Source organism: Thamnophis sirtalis, unplaced genomic scaffold (assembly GCF_051295495.1).
Source record: "Thamnophis sirtalis isolate CommonGarterSnake01/CBP01778 unplaced genomic scaffold, rThaSir2_p1.2 scaffold_12, whole genome shotgun sequence".
NCBI classification, from domain to species: Eukaryota; Metazoa; Chordata; class Lepidosauria; order Squamata; family Natricidae; genus Thamnophis; species Thamnophis sirtalis.
The window spans coordinates 28,865,330-28,889,557 of NW_028261392.1; the positions used below are offsets into that span (position 1 = coordinate 28,865,330).

The following is a 24,228-nucleotide window of genomic DNA, read 5'->3' on the forward strand; positions in this document are numbered from 1 at the left end:
CCAAGTTAAATTTAGTTTCCCAATTTGAAAAAAAAGAGAAGTAATAGATTTCTAAATTTCCTTAATTTAATTAAACAGTTATAAAATGGCTTACGTGTCAAGATATAGAAAGCTACTATTGCTAAATCCAAAATCCTATCATCATCATTACTGTGATAAGACTTCAGAAACAGGTACTCCTTGTAATCAGCTGCCCTGTTTAGAAAGCATTCGAAGTTGTGATGGCACTGAAAAAGTAACTTTACAACTGATCCTTGCACTTACAACTGTTGCAGTATCCCTAGAGTCACATGATTTGGGCCTTTTGCTACCCGTGAGCCTTTGTGATTGTTGCAGCATCCTGCAGTCACATTATTACCCATTTGCACATTTTACAGCCAACTTCTGACAAGCAGAGTCAATAAAGAAGCCAGCAGTAAAATTGCAATTTGGGATCACATGATGTTTCAATTAATGATTGCATCACTATAAATCGTCAATCACAGTGTTTCTTTTGAGTGTCAGTATCCAGCATAATTGTATTGTTAAATTAATATCTTTTGGGTATTTCATAGGTACAGCAGCATTAGAAGAAGATGCTCAGATTCTAAAAGTCATTGAAGCTTATTGCACAAGTGCCAAAACACGTCAAACATTAAACTCAAGTAAGTTTTTTTAAAAATATGAATAGAAAAAATATCTTAGCCATCTAGCAATTGCTTACTAAATGTTGTTTTTATTGTTGTCAGTGGTTTGTACGGTCTGAAAAGTGAGGTGTAACTGATGAAAATAGTACATAAATAAATTCATTAGGAACTTGAGCAAATATGCATTTGCACTGATCCTTTGATCTTTTAGAAGTGCTTTGCGATTCCCAGATTTAGCAGTAAGAAATGTATGTGTTGGCAACACTGCTATGTCTTACTGAATTTCTTGAATAATACATGCTAACGATTTAGTTTTAGATGTTCATTTTTAGTGCATTCACCATCTCATTAAACCATTCAGTTGTACTTTACTGAAAGGTTATTAGGCTTTGTTGTTTACTTTTCTAATTAAAAAAATGTTCTTGCAAACATTTTAATACCTAAGGCATAGTTTCTTTTTGGTTTAGAATTGGAGGCATTCTTTACTTGACAGTCAAAAAGGTAGGTACGCATTTTCTTGATCGGCTCACAAACACCACCATTTTTGTTGTGAGACAGCTGAATGAATGCCACTGTCAATATCATGCCTTTCCTTTTGTCCTATGAGCCAGATTTCAGACCATGTTCTTATGCAGTGACAGTGTTTCACAAGCATTTTCTTCTAATCTAGTGTTCTCCAGATTTGTTGAATGAATGTGCAGTATGATTACTGACACTGCTTTGGAAATGGGAACTGAATCCAGTAAATTTGGAGGACAACAGGTTGGGGAAGGCTTTTCTAGGACTTTCTTTTACCTCTCTACTGCACCATGGAATACATTGAGCAGTTTCTCTGGACTGAAAAAGAGGCCACTCCCACAGAAAATGAATAGAGCTCCTGATATTACATGGATAATGTTTCTGCTGAGAATATATGTCTTTTTTTTTTTTTTTTTTTTTGCTGTAAAGTGAGAATCATCACTCTGAACATTTCTGGTCTAATTTAATGCTTATGTATAATAATTATGTATTCTTAATTTAATAGTAGTAAACATGGATGATAATGTCATCACAGAAGTTTCCAAACTCAACCCTAAATATGTGTTTACTAAGCAATATTTAAGTAAAGGTATTCTTCTTTGAATGAAAATAAAATCTTAAGACTTATGCATGTAATTTTCTTAATGTAAAAGTGGTTTCCTTTGCCTTCTTACAGGATTTTGCTTTTTTACTTTTAGGATCTTTCCTGGTTTTTCATCCAACTACTAACTGGATATGGCCTTGCTTAGTTTTTCAAAATTGGCCAGGGTTGCTGCTTAGCTAGACACATACAAATTTTCAAATAGTATAGATAGTGAATAAATCTTGCTTGACTGATTCGGTTGCTTTTAATTTATTTAAGCCAAATCTCTCTTATAAAATAAATATTAAATGCTTGATATGGTTCAATATGGTTTACCTTTTAAATGTTGTTTTTTAAAGTTCTTCTTAAACTAAGAATGATAGACCATTATTCTGGGAAATTTAGGCTTACTATGTATGAGCTCTGAGTCAGTGTCTTCCTGCTGAACATTTCTGAAATACTTTTATTTTATTATCTAATTTGAAAACTTGGCTTAGATTTTTTTTCATTCTGTGCAAACTAGAATTTCTAAACTGTTAACCCCTAATGTACAATTATGATCTGTATAAAAAACAGCACAACAAAGTTCAAGGGTTAATTAACATGCTTAATTGCAGATAGGCAACCTTCAAGTTACATAGTTCTGATAACATTTTGGAGGGTCAAGGAGCCCCCTTCCCCCACTTCCTTGTTGTCTTACTTTTACAGTTAGCAATGGTGAACCAACAATTTGGATCAGGCTCTGTCTGCATTGCAGTAGTGAATGTGTTCTTGTGGTTGTGTTTATACTGTATAAGAAAGGAGACATAACAGATATATCTCCAATTGTCTTCCAAGGATTCATCTGCCACCAGTGCAGCCTTTTATTCATTTATCTTTTTTTAGAAGTCCTAATCCTAAGCTTTGTACTAAACGAACAATTGTTGATTTATTTATCTGCTTACAGTAGTAGCCAGAATTGTGGAAACCTTTAGAGAAAAGTGTATTTTTGAGGATTGATGGCTAATAGCACCACTTTTTGGAGTAGTACCATAACATTATATATCAATGGAAAGATAATTTAATCAACAATGTAATGCAACAAAGTTTGTTCAATTATCTGTATTCTATGAAAAGTCATAGCCAAATATAGGCAGAAATAAAACCCAGCTAATAGAAGCAATCGTTCAATCTTGGTTTCACATTTTAAATTATCTTTCCATTGATATATAATTATATGGTACTACTACAAAAGAAAGTGGTGTTATTCACCATCAAACCTCAAAAATACTGTACACTTTCCCCAAAAGGTTTCCACAATTTTAGCCACTACTGTAAGCTAGTAGGAGTAGCCAGGTGAGAGTGACCAACCATATTAATTAACACACGGCTCATTCATGGTAAGTCAGGGTTCCCCAAAATCTGGCTTACTGTGGTTGTTTCTATCAAAAATGGTAATGAGACATATGATAGAAAAATCTAATTATTACAAAAATTGCTTTTATTATAGTTATTAATAGTATCTTTTCATTCTATATTTTTAAACATTTTATATATTGAGCAAAGCTGCTGTTTTCAGTGACTCAGATACATGCTCAACTTTCACTGTGTCTTGGGGACCCAGGTTATTTTAATCTTAAACAAGGCTGCAGTGGTGGAGATCCTCTCTTGTAAGTAAAGCATTGCACCTAATCGGATAATCTGCCCGCATGCGTAACCTGTACCTAAGGAATACTCTTCTTGATTTGAATCAGTTTGCACAGTTTTGCCATTAATGATGAAAGTGGTCGGCAGTTAAACCTATGTTTTCTTCAGGATAGTCAGTCGGTCTGTACAGGAAGAAATCAATATAGACACTGATAGGGTTTTTTTTTTTTGGTCCAATAAATCTCCTTAATGCTAATTTTGGTTTTCAATTTTAGATAATATGCATTGTAGACAATCATTTTTGTGCTAATATTTGACAGTTAACTGTCACATTCTTTTTTTATTTTTTAGAACATCACTTAAACCTCTTTTGTGTATCCTGTGAATTGAATTTGACTTTTTAACAATAGGGTTAATTATTCTAGAACTACTTTTACTTTACTGAGGTTTTTTTTCCTAGAACCTTAATAAAATATTTTGTATTGTTACAGAACCATAGGCACGCATGATTGGTACTCATTGCTATAAAATTGTCACTGATTCTTTTATGTCTTCTTGTACGGGCCTTTTTATAATTCTCTTCTAAATCAGACATTATTATTTAATTTGATACTAGCCCTACAATTAACTGAAAGTTATTATGATTCTATAGATGACTGAACTGAGTGGGACAAGATGAATTGGTAATGCTTCAAATGGTACAACTGTGCTAAGTTGGTGCTTGTCATTTAAATATATATTTTATATACCAATATGTATAAGGTGAGAGAAGTCTTATGTGAGCATATTCTTTTTAGTTCATGCAAGTGTGTCCTTACTGAGACACAGAACTAGTGCAAAATGCTTTTTGCTGTTTTCCCCTTTCTATGTATATTTTATAAGTATACATAGTGCAAGAAATTTCATTGCCTACATCCAAAAATCTACTGCTTTCATTTGTGTTTCTCTGCAATGGAAAATGATAATAGCAATTTGTTGCACGGCTTCTTTTTTCAAGATTGCTGATTTTGTTTAAACTATTATTTTTAAATTCTACTGCCATACAATTTAACAGAACTTCACAAAAGCAAGTGGAGTTGGCCTTGTACTTTGGGCAGGTTGGCTGGTTTGTATATAATAGTTAACTGTATTTTAAGACATTGGGCATCGTAAATAAATTCATTATGAGTCCAGGAGATTAGATCATGTTTCAGTATCCTTTAGTGTCTCTTTACATCTGGGTTCACATTCTGCCTGATCCTCCAAGTGCAGATCTGGCAATTCTGCTAGTAGCATCATCCTTTTGCCATTTTGGAGGTGCTGCTGGGAAATGCAAATTCAGCATGACAGGGCAAATCATAAGAGGTAGGACAGAAGATGATATTTTTTAATTTTCATATAGAGAAACATTATTTGGAAAATAAAATGGAAGAGAGGAGATTTGGAGAGTAGTAGCAGATGGCTTTCCTTTCCTTTCATCTGTTTCTTGTGTAACTCTGTTCTAGCTTGACAAATAAGTTGTATGCAAAAGTTTAGGTAACCTGATAAAACTGTGCAATTTGCTGAATCCCCAAGGGAACAGAAATTGATGCATCTAACTCTACTGAAGGAGGAAATGACATTTTTCTGTGAAATTGAATGTATCTGTACTATTTATGGGTACTTGTTTACTAACTCAGAATGAAAAAAAGTGAATATGGCAAATGCAAAACTTGCTACACTCTTACTGTAAGTTTTCAAATGTGTGGAGTCAGCTAATATGCTTTGTTAATGCTTTAAGACTTCATTCTCACTGTTCCTTACATAACTTCTCTTGCTCAAAAGTTTTCTTAGGTCTCTTACATGGATTGCATGTTTGAGATTTTTTACTAAAGACACAGTATAGTATATAAATATTTATCTTCCTTTTCTGTGACTGCTTCTTGGTTGCTTTGGTGTAGATAAATGCATAGATAGCTTTGAAGAAGACATACAGGAGCAGTTAAGGAAAAATAAGACAAAACTGAACTCTGGGAAAGGAGAAAGTTTGGGAAGGAAACTCAACCCTATCTTGAGTCTGCTTGGTATAAAAGAGGCAGAAATAAATTCTGGCTGGATTTCAGCATTATGTCCTTTACAATAATAAGAAGCATCCAATAATTCATGCAATGCCTAATTCTTGACCTGGCCTCCATTTATGGACAGAAAGTATGTTTTGGTGCATTTTCTTGCTAAATTATCCAATCTATTTTTACCTATGAAACGCTATACAGTGGTACCTTGGCACTCGGTAATTTATTCTGAAAGATGCAATGAATACTAAAACCAACTGAGGAATACCAAAAAGCCATGTATCACGTGACCCACAATTTCAGCTGGAGGATAAGTGAGTCATGAAGGCACCTGATGTCAGCAAGTTCTTCCTTGTGCGTTGACTATTGGGCGAAAGATGAGTGATGGGACAAGATTTCTGTTTCAAAACACGTTGAATACCAAATTCAACAAGTTTTGAAGCAATCGAATGCTGAGGTGTCCCTGTACATATTACATTAGGCTACCAGAAATATTTGGAAGCTTTATTTCTGCCAAAGGCAGGTTACAAAACATGTCAGGAAAGACATCCAAACTCCGGTATCTGTCATATTCACTGTTCTGTTTTAAATAGCAAACATACATTCAAATTTTCAGAGAGATGTCATTTTTAATTTTGTTCCATGGAGAGTTGTGTCAGCTTTAAGGAGTCATAGAATTGGAGAATGATGCTTAAACCTCTGCATATAACTGTATCTCTATGGGCCTTTTCACAAGATAAGAATATTCTGCTTCTTTGAACACAATCCACACATAATCTTTTCTGAGTTTCAACTTTTTGATTGGACAAGAGAAATACTTTTGCACAGGGAATATGCCATTCACTGCAATTAAAATGATCATATGGAATATGATTGCACATGCCACTAGTATCTTATTTTTAAAGAGATGTTACATTTTTTGGATTAAACTGCTTTGATTAGTTAATTGTATATTTAAGATTTTTATGTTAATTATCTATTTGAATCCTGTGCTATGGATCTCCAATACAGGAGAGCTTACATAGTATCTTGAAGTGGGCAAGTATAGCTCAACTCATTATTATTACATGGACATAACAGTATCCATCCATGTAATTGATCCTGGCAACAGTAGTGTTGTGTATTGCCTTCTTCTGAGATGATTTTGAGTATCTCAGAACCAAAAGCCTAGAGTCCTGGACGACTACTATGACGATATCCATTCAAAAATAACTAGTTAGTAGGGGCTACCCTATTACTTGTTCTATGAATTGTTTTCAGCTTTCCTATTCTTTCTTTCTTTCTCTCATGTAAATCTTCCCTGCACTTCTTGTTTTTGATGTATTTGACTTTGTAAGGAAATAGGGATAGCTAATATCCATATTTTTTCTCCTGAAACAGGATAGTCTTTTTTTTCCTTCATTATATGTGGACAATATGTGTCTTCACTGAACAGATAATGTCAGGATTTCAATTATAGGCCTGTAAGTCTACTGTCGTGTGAAAAGGCCTTTATATAATTTTGAAAGGATTGGAAAAGCAGTAAGAAAATGCAATGCCATTAAGCTCAGTAGTAGCTTGTTCTAAATATCACAGTGAATTGGCTAGTTTTGTTTCACCCTTGCCCAACTCCATCTTCTACAGATGGTGAAATGGACATTTAGGGCAGTCTCATATGGCTCTGTTCACATATGCAGCCTATAGAAAGCTGGATTGAGAGTTTAAGGAGAATGAGGCAATTCTATGTGGTAAGCTACTTCATGAGCAGATTTCCCCATGTAGCTTACAGTTTTAACTACTGCAAACCTTTGTTGAAGAATTCTCATTAGTGTCACTAAAAACTGCAACTATATGGATAATGCCTGGGTATATCTATTTTGGACACTGATTGTATATGCAAATTGGTCCTAGGTGTCTTATGTTTTTATTTTCACTAAATTAAAGTGATTAGTATTAGTTACTTTCATAAATAGTTTTCAGTTTCTCTGGGCATTTTTCAGTTTGAAAATTGTTTCTCTCATATTGGCACATTCTCTTTAAATTAAAAGTTCCTGAACAAGTTAATGTTTTTCTCCTGTGCTTCTGGTCTGGAATATTTCTATAAAAATAAGTACTCATGACAGTAATTTCTGATAGGGATTTTGTGTAGGATGGCAATATGCTAACAACTCCTAGTCACTAATTTCCTTTTTCATAAGGATATTTTTCTAGTCCCCTTAGGAAATTATACCAGATACAGATGTATAAAGAAAGCTATGATCAGAATTGGCTTATCAGGGGAAAATGTACTAAATATGGCTAGGTAGTATTTTTCCCCAATCTGCACATTCTCCAAATGTATTGCATTCCCAATGTCTCAAGTTGCAAGTTGGAGAAAGTTCATACAGGCATTCTTGAGCAGATTTTTTTTTCTTCTGGAAATACCATTTAGCCCAACTTTAAGAATCGATTCAAAAGACTTTAAAAAAAATCCTAATGTAATAGGATCCTCCACTTTAAAAAACCCTTCATGTTACAGTCATGGTTTCTTAGAATATTAAAAGCAACATGAAAGCAAATGCACATTCTAAGCAAGAGAGTCCAATTCAGAGAGTTCCCTTTTTTTTGGTCTTTAAATGTATGTGCCAAATATATTTTGTAGATAAAACCCAACCAAAATAGGGATTTAAAAGATTTGGTGCTTTTTTAACAATATTTTCTCTTTTCCTTTTCTTCCCATCACCTTTTGCTTTTATTTTCATCTGTTTTGGTTGTGGCTTATCCTGTATGTCCTCCTCTTCATCACACCTCTGCCTGTCTCCATCCTCCCTTTCATTTCACCCATATGTCCTTAGCATGGCAAGGCACTGACCTGATGCATAATCACGTCTTGGCTGATGATGACCAATCCAGTCTAGATTCCTTGGGTCGTCGCAGTAGTCTTTCTCGTTTGGAGCCTTCCGACCTCTCTGAAGACTCTGACTATGACAGTATATGGACAGCTCATAGTTACAGAATGGGCTCTACATCTCGTAAGAGCTGTTGCTCCTATATCTCTCACCAGAACTAATGCACTTCTGAGCTTTTCTTAACAAATGCTTGTTGTATCACAGCTTGCTTTTCTTAGATGTTTTCTTGAAGTTCTTTGTCTCTTTTAATGTGATATTTTAACAATCTTTTGGAGAAACTTCTGACTTCAGCCACACCTTCTACATTTATGGTGTCTTTTTATATTAAGATTCAAGTATTGGTATGTAGCTATGGATGGTTTACTCTTTTTAAGATTTCAGTATAGCTACAGCAGTTCTCCCCCCCCCCCTGTTTCTTGCAATATACTGTATGCTTGTATCTTAAAACAGTACTTGTGCCATTCACATGAAAATTATTAAGCCTTACAGTGTTTAGGTTCATACATATTTTAAACAAAACAAATAACTTAAGAATAAACGAACCATAGCAGCTAAAAAAACCTCCCACCACAAAAACCAAAACTGCCAGAAATGAGAACATCATATTTTGATGTTTGTGATAAATGTCTAAGTTATTTTTTTAAACAACAAGCTATTAGTATATTAATTAGTATATTACTAATTAATACTGCCTCATTCTACCTACATTTCTTAAATTTTGGAAGAATCAAAAACTGAGCAAGTGAATTAAGCATGGAAAGCTTCAGGACTTCAAAGCACTGTTCTGAGAGCAAGTTGAGATTTGCTATGAGTTTTGCTAAGGTAAAGAAAGGATACATTGAAGAAATTATGCAGCCAGCTCAACATAAAACAATGCACTAGAATATTTGCAAGTTTCTCTGAGCTGCAATAGTACATTGAACAGTAGCTGGAATGTTAAATATAGATTTTATGACATAAGTGTACAATAATAATTCATAGGTCACTTACTGTATTGTACTACAGGAGATAGGCCAATTTCTGTCTAAAGATAAGCAAGTTCCTTGAGGGGGGGAAGAAAGTTCCAACCATCCAGATTTTGGAAGTGCCAAAGTCATATGTTCCTACTGGCAATTTATGCCCATTCTGTTAAAATTGAACAGTAGGGGTATATTTTCGTAGTTTGCTTTGTCATTGAAATGTAAATAAAACTGTATTAATTTCTCTATAAGCACACTTTTAAAAGCCATCCAAATTTCCATCAGTAATACTCTTGCAAAGTTTTGCAATGTTTTCTGTGTTTAGCTCATTAACAAGAGGTCTTAATATTTCATAAGAGGTCTGCTGTATAAAATCATTGCCAGAATTTATTTTAGAAAAGAAAGCAGTCTTAATAGTATCTCAATTGGTACAAAATATCTTCAAAACATTATTTTTCAAGAATATTGAATTTATCAAATCACTTTTTCAGTTCAGCAATTTAAGTTACTACTTAAACAAATTTAATTAAATAGACCAATTGTTGCTGTTGGCACACCCCAGAGTACCAGATCATGAACCTATAAATATGCACACAATTTGTACTGCTTGGAGATTGGATAGTACATTGGTTAATAGAAGCAGGTATTTGAGCTGCTACACAGAGAAAGTAAATGTAAAATTATTGGACTTTAATTCTACATAAAACATTTCATAAATACATGTTTTTAAATAAAAGCCTGAGGTAACATATTTACCTGCTAGCCATGAAATGATCGATGGGTTAGTGAATTGGGAACCTAGGCACAAAATGTCATTTTGTGCTACATTGCTGACCTAAATAATTATCACTGCCTCCAAAATGGCTTAATAACTGAACTGAAACACTGTGCAGCCCAAAGGAAGCTAAGAGCAGATTAAGTTACTGTAACCCACAGAGATGAATCAACAATAGCAGTCCTTAGAGGCGTTGGCTTCTGTTCTGCAAAGCTCCAATTAATGTGGCATTAAATTATTATGAATCTTCCAGTAGCATTGGGATTAGCGTTCTATTAGGAAATGAGATTCTTAATCCTTTCCATTGGGCCTACTTTCCTTTTCAAACACAGTATCTTTCCATTACGAACACCTGAAAAGAAGCAATTTGAGTGTGAAAATGACTGAGCGAAGGAGTTAATGGCCTCCCTTGCTGTTTTCCTGCTCAGATGTATCCTTCCTTGCTGCTTTTCATACATACAAAAAGTTAGGAAATTATATGCTTTAGCTGTGTAAAATCTAGTTTCTGCTGTGAAAACACAGTGATATGGGAACGTTTGTGTATGCCATGAGGGTGAACGCTTTGTAAGCTTCATTAAACACGATATATTTTCAAAGTTTAATAAAAGTTTAATATTATTCATATTGTTTTTTTAATTAAAATGAATTAAAAATACAATATGAGTAAGGCTGAACTATAGGTCAATGCTGTCATTAATCAAAAGTGTTTTGGCTTTGAAAGTATTTTTTTACAATTGGTAAAATCTATTGTTTTTATGATGTATTACAAATTTGAATTACTGTGGCTGCTCTAAAGCTTTGTATTCTTTTTCAGAATGTTTATTCAAAATGTTCAAATTCTGATAATTTCCCACGATTAATTCTCACAACTGTGAACTATGGGGATGGGATCTTTACAATATTTTTTTTTTAGTGTAACTATATTGTTAAAAGTTCCCTATTGATGTTTTTGCTGTTGGAGAGCTGCTGGCTGTTTTGATGGATTTGAAGTTCTAATGCAACAGCATTTAAAAAAAATGTTATAGTGTTAACATTGTTGTACTGTATTCAGCCCAAATTTTGAGTTGTTATTTTTATGGAACCTGTATGATAATACTGAGTACTTTATGTTATGGAATGTACAGTCAGTATTATAATGAATGAGTTAAGAATTAGAAAGTAAGTGTGAACCTTTGTGGGTCCTTTTCACATGGCTTAAATGGTATTGTCATTCAATTTGTATTTACTATGATGATTCTAATCTATATTAATTTTGTGTTTTCTATCATCTTGCCAAAACACAATATATTGTGTACATAGTGATATAAAAATATATGTATATATAAAGAGAGAGAGAGATTTTGCATTTTATTTGTGAATGGAAAAGTAAGTTATAGACTTTTGAAAGCAAATATAGATGTATATCTGAATGTGCATTGTATTGTACAGTTTGTATTTAACTGTGTGTGGTGACTTATAACAGCTGAAGTGTTTGACTCTTTTTTTTAAGTATTTGTTATGTACATTTTAATACATTTTGTATTTACTAGTTTATGCTTTTATTGAAGTTATTATGCCAAAAAAGAAGAAGAAGAAAGAAATAAGAAAAAGCAGACTGGTGTAAAATATTGTTTTCTTAAAATAATCTTTTGAAGGTGACCAGAATGGAAACCAAAAATAAAATAATTAATTTAGGACCTGAGTATATCTGAATAGCTGCTTTCTGTATTTTGAGGAATTATTTCATGTGGAAACAGATTTTTGTTAGATTTCAGACTTTTAGCTTACTGGAAATCTGCTTTTTACATAATTAATTTCTAATATTATAGAGGAGAATCTCATTGATTTCATTGAAATGCATTAGCAAAACAAGGTAAATCTTCCCAATTCTGCCCCTCTCCCCTAGAACTTGCAAAGTGAACAACTTCCACTGTATTTTTTTTATCGTTTGGTCCAAATTATAAAACTAATTGTGGTTGATTTAACCAGGTTAGTGAAATTAAGCCTTGATAAACTGATTTTATATGCTTCTTTCTTTCTTAACAGTTACAATGAATTACAGCTCATCTATGTTCAGATGAAATTGTTGAGTTTGAAAAAGAAAAGATGGGCATGCCACTAGAAAAAAGCTAGTCTTTTTTGTAAGTCCAAACAAGTGCATTGAACATCTCATATGGAAGACTTGCACACTTTTAACATGGGTCAGTTCTTAAAAGTGGGAGACACTTATATGGTATCCAAGGAATATATATTTTCTGACAGTTATTTCAGTAGTTTATTAAAGGGGGAAACAGAACTGCATTCACAGTACAGTTTCAGATGAAAAGAGGGAAGATTTGTTTATATGCTAGTGCCAACATGGCACCTGTGAGAAATTGGATTGAGGCTTGTTCACAAAAGGGCTCTTTAATAGTTGTAATATTATCAGCATGCTACCTAGATTTGTAAAGTAATTACTAACTGTATCATTGTTCTTAAACATTTTATTTGTGTGAACCAGGGTAACTGCCCAAGATTCAGATATGCAGACATTCAGTTATGCTGAGGTGTTGGCAACCCCTCTATACTAATACAATTTGCCTTGTTTGTTTGTTCAAAAAAAAAACATTTTTTATTTATTTTTGAACAAAAACAAACATAAAAAACCATCTTCCATTACAAATTGTAGAAAGTGTGTCGGTTACAGTATTTCCATGCATCTCTTCCATAGTCATCACCTGCTTTTCATATCAAATCGCACATTTTAAATTCACCTATATTCATGTATATCACTATTATTATATCTCAACCATAATTTGACTATAATTGTTTTTACATCCTTTTATATATAATATTCAAAATCTAGAATAGGATTATATGATAACATTCTATTAAATCATCCTAAAATCATCCAATCGCAATACATCTTTATAACATATTCTAGATAAAGCTTTTAAACCTCCTCTCATATTCTCCATGTGTTTATATAAAATTTCATATTATCAAATATGAATATGCCTTGTTTGTTTTTTATGTGAACATCATCAGTTAGGGATTTATGGTCTGGCTACCATTTTGAAGTATTACTGTTTATTCCTAACATGAAAAGAATGTAACTTTATCTGAGAAATTATTTTTTGAATTATCAAAGTATTAGGAGCTATTATTGTAAATATACAATATTAGCAATGTATATTGTTACGATGCTGCAATCATTTATATATTTAATTAGTAATTAACTATCAAATGACAGTGTTTATGAGTAAGCATGCACATGATCAGGCATTGAATTTTATTGACTTTTATTGAGTCTATGCCCAGTTTTATTCTTAGTAATAAAGAACATTGGTAATCTTGTTTGCCTTAAAATGGTCTCCAATATATCTGTTTAGTTACATGGATTTTGATAGTCATTTTCCCAAGAAAATGTTCATAGCTAAAAATTGAAGACGGTTGAGTAGAAGTATAAGGTGAAACAGACACTGTATGTAGAATGAAATGAATAGAAAATAAATGTTGTGCAAATAGATGTTTAAAATAGTTTTTGTTAAGATGTAGATGCAGATCTCAAAATTTAATTTCTACAATTAGTTTTTGTAGTCACGTTAAATCAATAAGTTTTTATATTGAACATTTGACATTGAGAGTGTCTAAGAATTAAATACCATGACTTTTGTCTTAATTTTTTTGCTCATGTTAAAAGTGACTATTTCTAACAAACCTCTTCGCTTGTAGTTTGATACTGTTCTTAGTGCACCCTTAATTTCAAGAAACATCTGAGGGTGGGAGATTTCAGGGAAGAAGACAGGGAAGGCTGTAATCAATGAAAGTAAGGTTTGGCCTGCCAACAAACACAGGGAATTAATTATTTCATCAGGAATTTTTTAACAGAATTTGAAAGTTGATAGGTGGATTGTCAACTTATGTCATCAAGTTATGAGAACATGGATAAATAGAAAAGTATGAGGTCTTAGTATATTTGTTTGGGAACTTCCAGAATAATTCCTTTACTAGTACATGTAATAATGTAAACTAGTAATAAATGATCCTGCTTTTCAATTAGCACTATATAGCCTTAATTCTCTTTGTAGCTACATGGGATAGCTCATACAGCCTATTTGTTTATTTGATTTAGAAGTACATCTCACCTTTTATTCAGAAGTTCAAGACACAGCATACATAGTGTTTACATCCTACATGAAAAATGTGTTCCTCTCAGTTGGTTTATCATATATTTTGTTTACTTATTGAATTAATTAATCATCAGAGACAAAATAAAGGAAACAAGCCAGCTGCTTTATCTACAGATGTGCATTTGTTGCTCTTGTCTTTAGTTTGGATTGGGTAGGATTCTGTATTTTGTAATTAACTGCATGATAATGGTGCATTTAAGCTAGAGTGATTTTGATTATTTCCTTTCACTGAAAACTATGTGTTCTACTCTTGGTGATTGCATTTCAACTGTCAGAGGATTGTAGATGCAGAAATTATTTTAGGGGTCTTTTCTTACTTGTTAATTATTTCAAAAATGCCCTTCCTCTCTTTTATTTTCCTGATGCCATAAGCTCTCATTTGATCTCTTTCCCACACTTAAGGCACTTTAAGTGGGCATTAGCTGTTAGAGTTTTTCTGTTATTTGCTATGGACGTGCCCCTCCCATGAAGTCTTTGAGTTGTGGGAGAAACCAAATGTTTAAATGGACTAAATTCAAAAGTTCCTCAATTGGATGCTATGGGTGAGTGAGAGGCTATGCTGTGAGGCAGGAGGGAAATTCCCTCCATACCTCAGAATCAATCCATGTTCCTGTTAGCTGTTAATAGTCTACCAGATATTGGGATAGTTGTAGTACAGTGGGAGGGTTTTCTATTGCTTCACCCCATAACCACCACTCCCAGTATCTGTCACCTCATGAATTATTTTTGGACCCCCTCCCTCCAAATGGAGAACAACTATACAAAACCTGAGTCTAATTAGTGAATATTTTTGTCCAGCTACTAATAGTTGATGAGAGAAAACAGCTGGGGAAATCCACCGGCCCCTTTAACTTAACATGTCCTGTAGATGGTCAGTTTGTATTGATTTTACATGAGTTGTTTAAAAACCTTACAAAAGTATATAAATATTGTAATTAAGAAAATAGTTATGTCAGGACAGAATCAGCAATGGGGCAGCAGTTTTTAAACTGATCTTTCTCTGTCAGTTTAAAGATGGATAAATGATACTTTTAATAAGCCCAAAACAAGAAAACTAGAGTAACTGAGATACTACACTTGATCTTAGTCAAAAGACTGAGACACTATAAGCAACTGAGATCATTTTTAAATATTGATGATGAAAGGTCCACCTTGAAACCCCTTCTGATTTTAATAACTTATGTTTGTTCTTATATTCCATCTTTTTAAAAATAAAATTCAACCCACATATTTTAAGTGGAATAAATTACATAAAATAGAAATACATATCCATTTCATGTGTGTTTATACCAAATATAAATATTTATACAAATTTTGGCAGAACATTCTGAACTATTAACACTGCTTTGGAAAAGCCTAACTGCAAGAATAGAGAGTTTTATACAACCACAAAGAGTTTTCCATATAAGTCATAACAAAGATTCATATAGGAATATAGGAATTCATATAGGCTTACTCATATAGGAATGTCCTTTACTTTTACAGATTTAATTTTATATCACAGGCAGTCCCTAGTTAAGAACAGTTCCATTCCTTAACTCTGCCTTTAACTTGAATTTGTATTTAAGTCAGAGCTTAAATACAGATTGCCTAATTACTAAAATGGTGGACAGCCTGGTCCTTCCTCTAGCCAGTGACGTGCTGAACCTGTGTAATGCTTTCAGGAAAACAGGCTGTATATTAAAAACATGCAGTTTCATGGTTCTTGAAAGCATTGTGAAGTTTCAGCTTAAGTCAGATATTCTTAACTCAGGGACTATCTGTATATAAGTGAAGCCTTGATGGTGCCTACTAGTATATTGATTTTTCTTAGAGGTATGCCGAAAGTGTTTCATCTCCCCCTTTTTTTTTTGGTGCTCAGTAGAGAATTAAGCTTATGTACAAAAGACTGATCCTAAGAACAGTCTTAAACCCACTGGTGGTATTATTTTAGTTTAAGTGACTTTATGCTTCTAAGATAATTTTCTACATGATTGAAAATTGTTCCATTTCTCTTTTCCCCCATTTTCTCTCATTGTTTTCATGGTTTAATTGAAACTTGATGATGTAAGATGAGGACTTTGAATCTTTTGTGAACATTAATTTTGATATATTTTAAAATGGATGTCTTCAAATGGATTCCGACTCTGCATATGTTACAATTTATCTGCTCACCAACCTGAAACCAAGTTTGTGGACTTCTAATTCCATTTTGAGAGTATTCCTTTTTAAATGTACGATTGTTTTCAAAGTTCCTTTTTTATGGGATGATACAGTACTTTAACATACTAGACTGCTAGTTCTAATGTGAATAAAATGAATATGGTTGCTCTGTTTGTGTCCTGTGTCCTGTATTTTCCTTAACTTAGCCTATTATTTTTATTGCGGACAATACTGTCATTAGTTGTGGGACAGCTGTGAATAATCACTGCAAAATCCTGAGAACTGTTGCTGCTTCTTTTAAGAGTACTGACAGGGTTAGTTGAATAGGCCTGAATGCTCTGAAGGATCTTTTTTGGCTTGAATCCAAAGTGCTCTATCTCCCTAATTAAAGATTGGGTAACTTTCCATATAAGTCATTTTTCAAGGAATAATAAGCTGCAATAAAGGAAGTATTGCAATGGTTACTTCATCTTTGTAAATTTGTCTTAAACTATTAGTAAAAAAAAATGTCATTGTTGCATTCAAGTGATCTGGAAACCATGTCCATTGATGTAGTGGAACCAATGAAAAAAAGTGACCAATTTCTAGAAACTCCCTTAGATGGTACTTTGATTCCTGTGGTCTCATCCTCTCTTCTACTCCTCCAAAAAGATGTATCTAGGTTCTGGACCATATTGTGCTCATAAATATAGCTATATTAAGACAATCCGAGCCTGCATTATCTTATTTACAGATTTCAAATATGCATATATAATAGGCTAGTCCAGTGATGGCGAACCATTTACACCCCAAGTGCTCAAACTGTGCACATGTGCATGCCCAAATTAAAAGGTGCACACAAACATGGAGATGCGCAGACGTGCGCATGCTCAGCAGAGCCCCCAAGATCAGCTGGCTGGCAGGAGGCGTGGCAAGAGGTAAGATCTTTTTCTTTTGTGAACTTCTGTTTTGTTGGTTTGCAAGGAAACAGAAGCTCACAAAACAAACGCTATGGAGATCTGACCTCGGGCAACTGCGCGCATGCCAGCAGAGAGGGCTCTGCGTGCCACCTCTGGCACGTGTGCCATAGGTTCGCCATCACGGGGCTAGTCCAATGACACTACTGCCAAAGCTTTTTGCAAAACATGCTTAGAGGTTGAGCTTTAGTCTTGTCTTGTATGCGAGCAAATTTTAAAAAGAAATGCATAGAATAGGAAAAAATGTTAAATTCTACAAAATATGAGGGGGGAAACCTGCATGTTTTCATTTCTGCTTTTTGGATTGCTTAGAAGTGCATTACTTTAAGCAAAATACATACAGGCATATCCATAATCAGCTCCTGCATCTCCTATCTTAGCATTTTCCTCATAGAGATATGAATCCACATCAAAAACTTCAAGGACATTTTCCAGTATCAGGTTTTAATCAGTTTACATCTAATTTTAGAGAGTTGTCTGGATCTGTTGGAAAAAGAAATAAATTGTTCTTTGAAAGCTCCAAAGTATCTATTTCTCAACAGCAATTATTAGATTCATGCTATTATCAAACATATGGAAGACTGATTTGGTGAGATATACAGTAGCTTTTGTGGTGCATTATTTGTCCTGTCCAATATTGTTACAATATTCAGTTAAACTTCTTTTTCTAACAAAATAAAGCTAGTATGGCTAAATCTTGAAGATTGACAGAAACAGTAGGGCAAACATTGGAAATATATGGCTAGGGACACAGAAATCTACAGAGGAACAAGATATATGCTCCACTGGGGCTGTGATCAGATGTAGACAATGGACTTTACCCTTGGAGTTCCTCAAGCCATTACAGATGCTTGGCAGAATGCATTAATTATAACAGCCATTGTGTCTTATCAAATGTGTTTGCTCTTTTTAAATGTCAGTTATCTAAGGAATATTTGAGTGCAAGTGCTTTATGATGTAAATGTTTGTACTTATTAATCCCACCCAACTTAAAATTTTAATAGATATGCTTATCCCAAACAACTCATGGCATGCTGTAATTACACTGAAAAGTTAATCTAAGGAAGTAAATTTGGACCCTTTGGGTAATCATAAGAAATGAAGAGGAGTCCACAAATTTTTAATGTTTAATCTGATTAGACTTGTGAAGGCAGAGTGGGAGTCCGAAGTAAAGTCTGTGCAAGTCTGAAGTAGGCAGCTCTACAATGCCTGAGAACCCATAAGCATAAAAATGTAACAATTGAGAATAAATGTTCAATCTGAAATTCCAATGAATGCATAGAGTTATTCAAATACGAAGGAATTTGAGAAACCCTGAGCTAGAATCCTTGTATTCTTTCTTTTCCATCATGAAAATCCAAGAGACTCTTTACATAGAGAAAATAGATTTCTAGATCATCCATACATAATCCAACAGATATCTAACCAATTTGGCAAAGGTTGCCTGATCATTCTTTAAGAGGAATAAAGGAATCCTAAATACCAGCCGTTTATTTTTCAGGGTTTGCAGCAAAAATTCTTTTACTGGACAATATGTTACAGACTTCCTGAAACATTAAACCCATGTTTTGTTATATTGCTGGCATTATAAAGACACCCAGCTGCAGGTAAATAATGTCCCATCTAGTCAGAATTCCAGCTTATCTAGATCCATTTTATTAATGTTTGTAATCAATTATTGTGATGTTATTTCCCTTAATCTGGCTAAGTTTTGTTTTACTATTTTTAAAATAAGCCATACTTTGACTGTTCCAGTATTATAATAATTGGCTTTTACTATGGTTGTTTTATTTGCTGTCTTAACAATTTGTTCTTTTTTTCCCTTTGAGCTAATCAATTACTAATAAAGTGCTGCTATCTACAGACTTCTTGAAGTTTTTGGAATTTTTTATCTTTGTCTTTTGCCTTTATTTCTGCAATAAGGTTGAAACTAAAGGTAACATTAAGAGGGATGTTTTTAAACCTGCAAGCGGAAAGTACTTGGGCAGGTGTGTTTATGTGATAATGAGGATTGTAGCAGGTAGGAATGTGAATTTATGCTATGTTGCAGAAGTAAATTGCCATTTTGAAAATTGCATTGTGTATTGGAGCTTAGTCACGTATTTATATTTATTGGATTTTTTGGCAAAACATTCCCTGGTGAAATTTCCTTCTGTGTTAATGGAATCAAAACTTTAAACATATTTCTATATTGAATAATATGTATTTGCAGCAGAAATGACATTTTCACATGGTTTCACACATTTCCAAGGAGGACTGGATTAAGTAACAGTGAATTAATTGAGGCTTGCATTAACAGAATGTCATCAACCTCTTTGAAAACTTGATCTTATATACATTATTAAATGTCTTTTCTTATTAATTTCAATGGATACAAATTACTATTTATTTAAAGGTTAACTGGGATGTGGTACCACTTGTAAGATAATAAATCTCCACCCCTAGGCTTAATATTAAGTGAATTATGTGTGGCTCTCAGAATAAAGTTATTATTTTTTCCTCAGGAATTATCCTGTTTTTAAATTATTGGTATTTTTCTAGTAAAAGCTTTATATACTGTTTAGTTTTTTTTTCATAAACCAAGGATTGTGCCTCCATAACTTAATTTAAATCCTTCTCTTTTGCTTTTTGCCATGTTTTTACATTTGAAATAATTTTTCCGAGTAGTTTGAGTAAATTAACATTAAAACATTGTTTTTGCAGTTTGTCCTTCAGTTAACATCTGTCTCACTATAGATCACTATTTTTTTCAACCTACCTGTCCTCACTTTTAAATTTTTACTTTGAATTTACTTGCATTATGTTTGTACCATAGAAGTTTTGTTTTAATTCTATATGCAAAATTAATATTTTAAAAACATTTCTGACTCAGTCTGTGTTATAATGTATAATAATGATCCTTTCCCAGCTATATAATTGATAAGTTGGTGCCTTGTCCAATGATAAATAGAATTTTACTTTATGTCAGGTATAAAAAAACTCTGTAGAATCAGAAATGCTATTCCGTTGCAGGAAAATATTGCTATCACAACGCTTATAAAATTAGTATAATTTTATAAATTATAATTAGTTATATAAGCTATCTTTACAGGTTGTGTGATAGTAATATTTTTCTGCAGTGGAATAGCACCTCTGAGTATGCTGGTTTTTGTTCTTAGTTGAGAACATTATCAATAAAGTACTAGTCTTTTTACCACATAATAAACAGTGGGAAGAGAAGCAGCAAATGGTTATGTTGGTTGGGGATTATGAACAGTGACCATGTGTCTCTTATTAAAAAAAAACAATCCTTTATTTCACAAAGCTGTCTTTTAGATTTATTTTTTAAAAATTCACTTTTGTCCTTTATTTTGGTTAACTTCTAACATACAATAACAACATACTGATTGACACATAGTCTTTCACATTTACGTGAGAAATATGGAAATTGAATTGTCTTTGAAAAATGAGTTTACATAAATTGATTTGGGATATTTTTATTAGAAAATGCATTTTTGTAAAAAAAAAATCTTAGATTTGCTCTTAAATTTTCCTTTCTTAAGAAAAATAAGTATAAACATTTGTTTTTATCCTTATGAACCTCCATCAGATTTGCCCCCTTTTCAGGTTTATGCTTTATTTTCCCCAGGAAAATATAGTTACTGTACTTGTAAAGACATTTAAAGTTCAAGACATTTAGGCACTTGAAGTCAACTCTAGTAATTTTTAATTTGAATTGTATTTGATAGCAGTGAAATACTAATTTGAATATTATTTTTTTATATAACCAGGCTTTTAGGACTATCAGAAACATCTTCAAACACTTTCTAAAATAATAATCTTCACTGAATGTATTTATTAATCACATAATAATTTCTTGATCAACAGAATATTTCATACTCATTGCTTATTATTTGCTTATTGCTTATTATTTTACTAGCTTTATATCTAACAGTTACACAGCTAGTTTAACTTAGCAGTTTTTGCCTAATTTAATACTGGTTAAAAAACTTTATAGTTTGTCAACCATTCTTATTGAAGCCAATGATAATAAACTTGCAATAGTGACTGCTTCTTATATATAAAACAGAGAACACGTAAATAAAATATCAATTGCTCCTCTGAACTTTAATTATAATATCTGCCTAAAATATGTTTTGTCTTTTAATTCTATTATCTATTATTTATACTAGACTCCCGTAAAGAATCTGCTCCCCAAGTACTACTTCCAGAGGAAGAGAAAATTATTGTAGAAGAAACAAAAAGTAATGGTCAAACTGTGATAGAAGAAAAGTAAGATGATTTCTTTAAAACAAAGTTTTAAACAGTTTATATATATATATATAACCTTATATATATATATAGTACAATGATACAGTAGAATTTATGCATTAGTTATGTACATATAACAATATTAAGGAATATACAATCATGTGCCAAAAGTAAGTACACCACATAGAAATCGTTGACTTTTTCATCATATTTCAACATACAGATATTTAATCTTCATTTCAACAATATTGGTAAAAGGGATCTAATATAACATATCCTGCACCATTTACATTTTGTACTCCATTTGTTCAAATAAACATAAATACAGATTTCACATGTGGAAAAAGTAAGTACACTCCTACATTTATCTACCTTGCAAATCTAAAATTCTACCTTAGAATCCTGTGTACTGGATGAGGTGCCAGTGATTAGAATATTGTTTGAAAGGCTAGGGGACAAAGTTGTTTTACTGAAACCTGAGACATTTAATTTGATTTGCTCTTTGTTGATGAAGTATCATTATGCCTAGATTTGAAAGAACTCTCTCTGAGAGTTATAGAGACCTATGAGTCTTGGGGTTTAAAAATATTGGCAAGCAATAGGATATCAACCATTCCACAATCTGGAAGATCATCTACAACTGGAGATTTCAAGCAACTGCCAACTTGCCCAGGTGTGGTCATCCCTATAAGTTCAATAGTCTGCATGAAAGAAATCTTTTAAGAACTCCAGAATTTTGTCATCTGGTTTAGAGATGGCTCTCAACATTATTCAAGTCAAAATGCATGTGTCTACCATTTGAAAGATGCTGCATAAATTACTTTTACATGGGAAGTATGCCAGGAGGAAACCTTTGCTGCCCAGAAATTTAGCCAAAATTTATAATTTCTGGAACAATGTACTATGGATAAAAAAGGCAAGCTAGAGTTGTTTGCTATAATACCAGAAGATATGCTTGGTAAAACTAAAGATAACCTTTCACCAGAAGAATCTACACCAACTGTAAGGCGTATTGATGGAAATGTTAATGATTTGAGGCTACTTTCCTGGACAGCTAACTCTCACAGAATCCACTATTAATTTTTCCTTCTACCAAAGGGTGCTTGAGGATAAGATGAGACCATCTGTCAGAAGACTGACACTCAGTGGAAGGTGGACTTTACAACATGATAATGACAACAAACATTCTAGTAAATCTACCAAGGAATGACTAAAAAAGAGAGAAATGGAGTTCTGGAAGGCCCAGTTTTAAATCCCATCAAAATGTCCTGGGATGATTTGAAATGGTTGGTACATGCAGGGAATCCCTCAAACATTGCATAGCTGAAAAAGTCTTGCATGGGGTAGTAGGGAAAAATTCCTACCAATCAGTGTCAAAAGCTGGTAGATAGTTATAAGAAATGCCTACCTGCAGTGATTTCTAAAAAAAGGTATTATTGCCAAAGATGTTCTTATTGTTTCCACAGAAGGAAATGGCACATCTGATAATTTTTTATTGAATAAATGATTGTTAAATCATAGTTTTCATAGTTTTATTGTTAAATTACATAAACTTTAAATGATATTTGAATGAAGGAGAAATATTAATATGTCCCCATATGTTACAAACAAAAAAACCTTACATGGGGTGTACTTACTTTTTTATGTGATTGTATATATGAATATCCTATTGAAATTCATTACTTAATTGCCTAAAATGTGGATCATCAGTCCACTGTTGCCCATTTAGACCAATTCTAATAATCTTGGGTTCTCTAACTTTTCTTTTTGCATCTTTCTTCCTTTGTCCTTGTGCCAGCTGGGAATTGATCAGTGTTGTGGTAAGGTGGCATTCTTGAGTACCCTAGGATTTCTGTTTTTATTTGTACATAGGATTGCAGGTGTTTGAGTGTGGTTAATTGTATTATTTTTATATAAATGTACATCAGAAGAGATGCTTTATTTCAAAAAAAAGTTTGCAACAAATAGAATTGCTCTTGAACAGCATTTGATAGCAGATCTGTCCCTAATTAGCTAATTACTTAACAATAATTAGCTTCATAAACTTATTCCCTCTCCTGTGCCCACAAAAGTCTTATTTAAAGAAATACCAGAAAAGCCCAAAATTTACTACAAATAGGGCAGGTTCAATAGCTTCTTCTGTTTCTTTTTCATCCCACATATAATTTGTGATGTAAAATCACCTGTACTGATACAATTTTATATATGTTTATAGTATTTTATCTTAATTTTCTGTTTTAGAAGTCTTGTTGACACAGTATATGCATTGAAGGATGAAGTACAGGAATTAAGACAGGTTGGTAAAACATACTATAATACATTTTATAATTGAGAATAAGATGATAGAATATGGCAATTATGTCAAAAACAGGGTGACTATTTTTAGAATTGTGCTTCAGAATTGGCAGTGGAATCAATATGTAATATTAGTTTTCTAATGAATATAAATTAAGTAGCCTTCATGCATAATTGATTGTATAATCTAATCTAAGTTCGTGTTTCCCCAAAAATATGACCTACCCCAAAAGTAAATGCTAACCTGATTTTTACACATGTGCCCAATATAAGCCCTACCCCCAAAATAAGCCATAAGTAAGATCCTGCCCATTACAGGGTGCACTGGTAAAAATTAACCTAGGATAGCGGGGTAGGGGGTGTGTGGAACTACCCTGCTACTTACCTTCGGGAAGTTGCAGCCAGGCCTCGCACACCCTGACACCTGCCTTCCTGGCCCATTTCTTTT

The 24,228-nt window shown here is 33.0% G+C and overlaps 1 protein-coding gene across 6 annotated transcripts in view; it reads left to right on the forward strand.

Moving 5' to 3' along the window:
• The window catches only part of ARHGEF7 (Rho guanine nucleotide exchange factor 7), a 92,288-nt gene that overhangs the window by 64,032 nt on the left and 4,028 nt on the right, over positions 1–24,228 (forward strand). For 2 of the 6 annotated variants that reach the window (XM_014060381.2, XM_014060386.2), the window contains exons 18-20: positions 555–644; positions 21,407–21,506; positions 23,727–23,781. In XM_014060381.2, the coding sequence (XP_013915856.1) occupies positions 555–644; positions 21,407–21,506; positions 23,727–23,781 (245 nt within the window). Of the gene's footprint in view, positions 1–554; positions 645–1,093; positions 1,128–1,296; positions 1,538–8,197; positions 8,375–21,406; positions 21,507–23,726; positions 23,782–24,228 lie in introns of those variants that run through there. The other 4 variants (XM_087726451.1, XM_014060385.2, XM_014060384.2 and 1 more) reach the window with 4 other exon arrangements.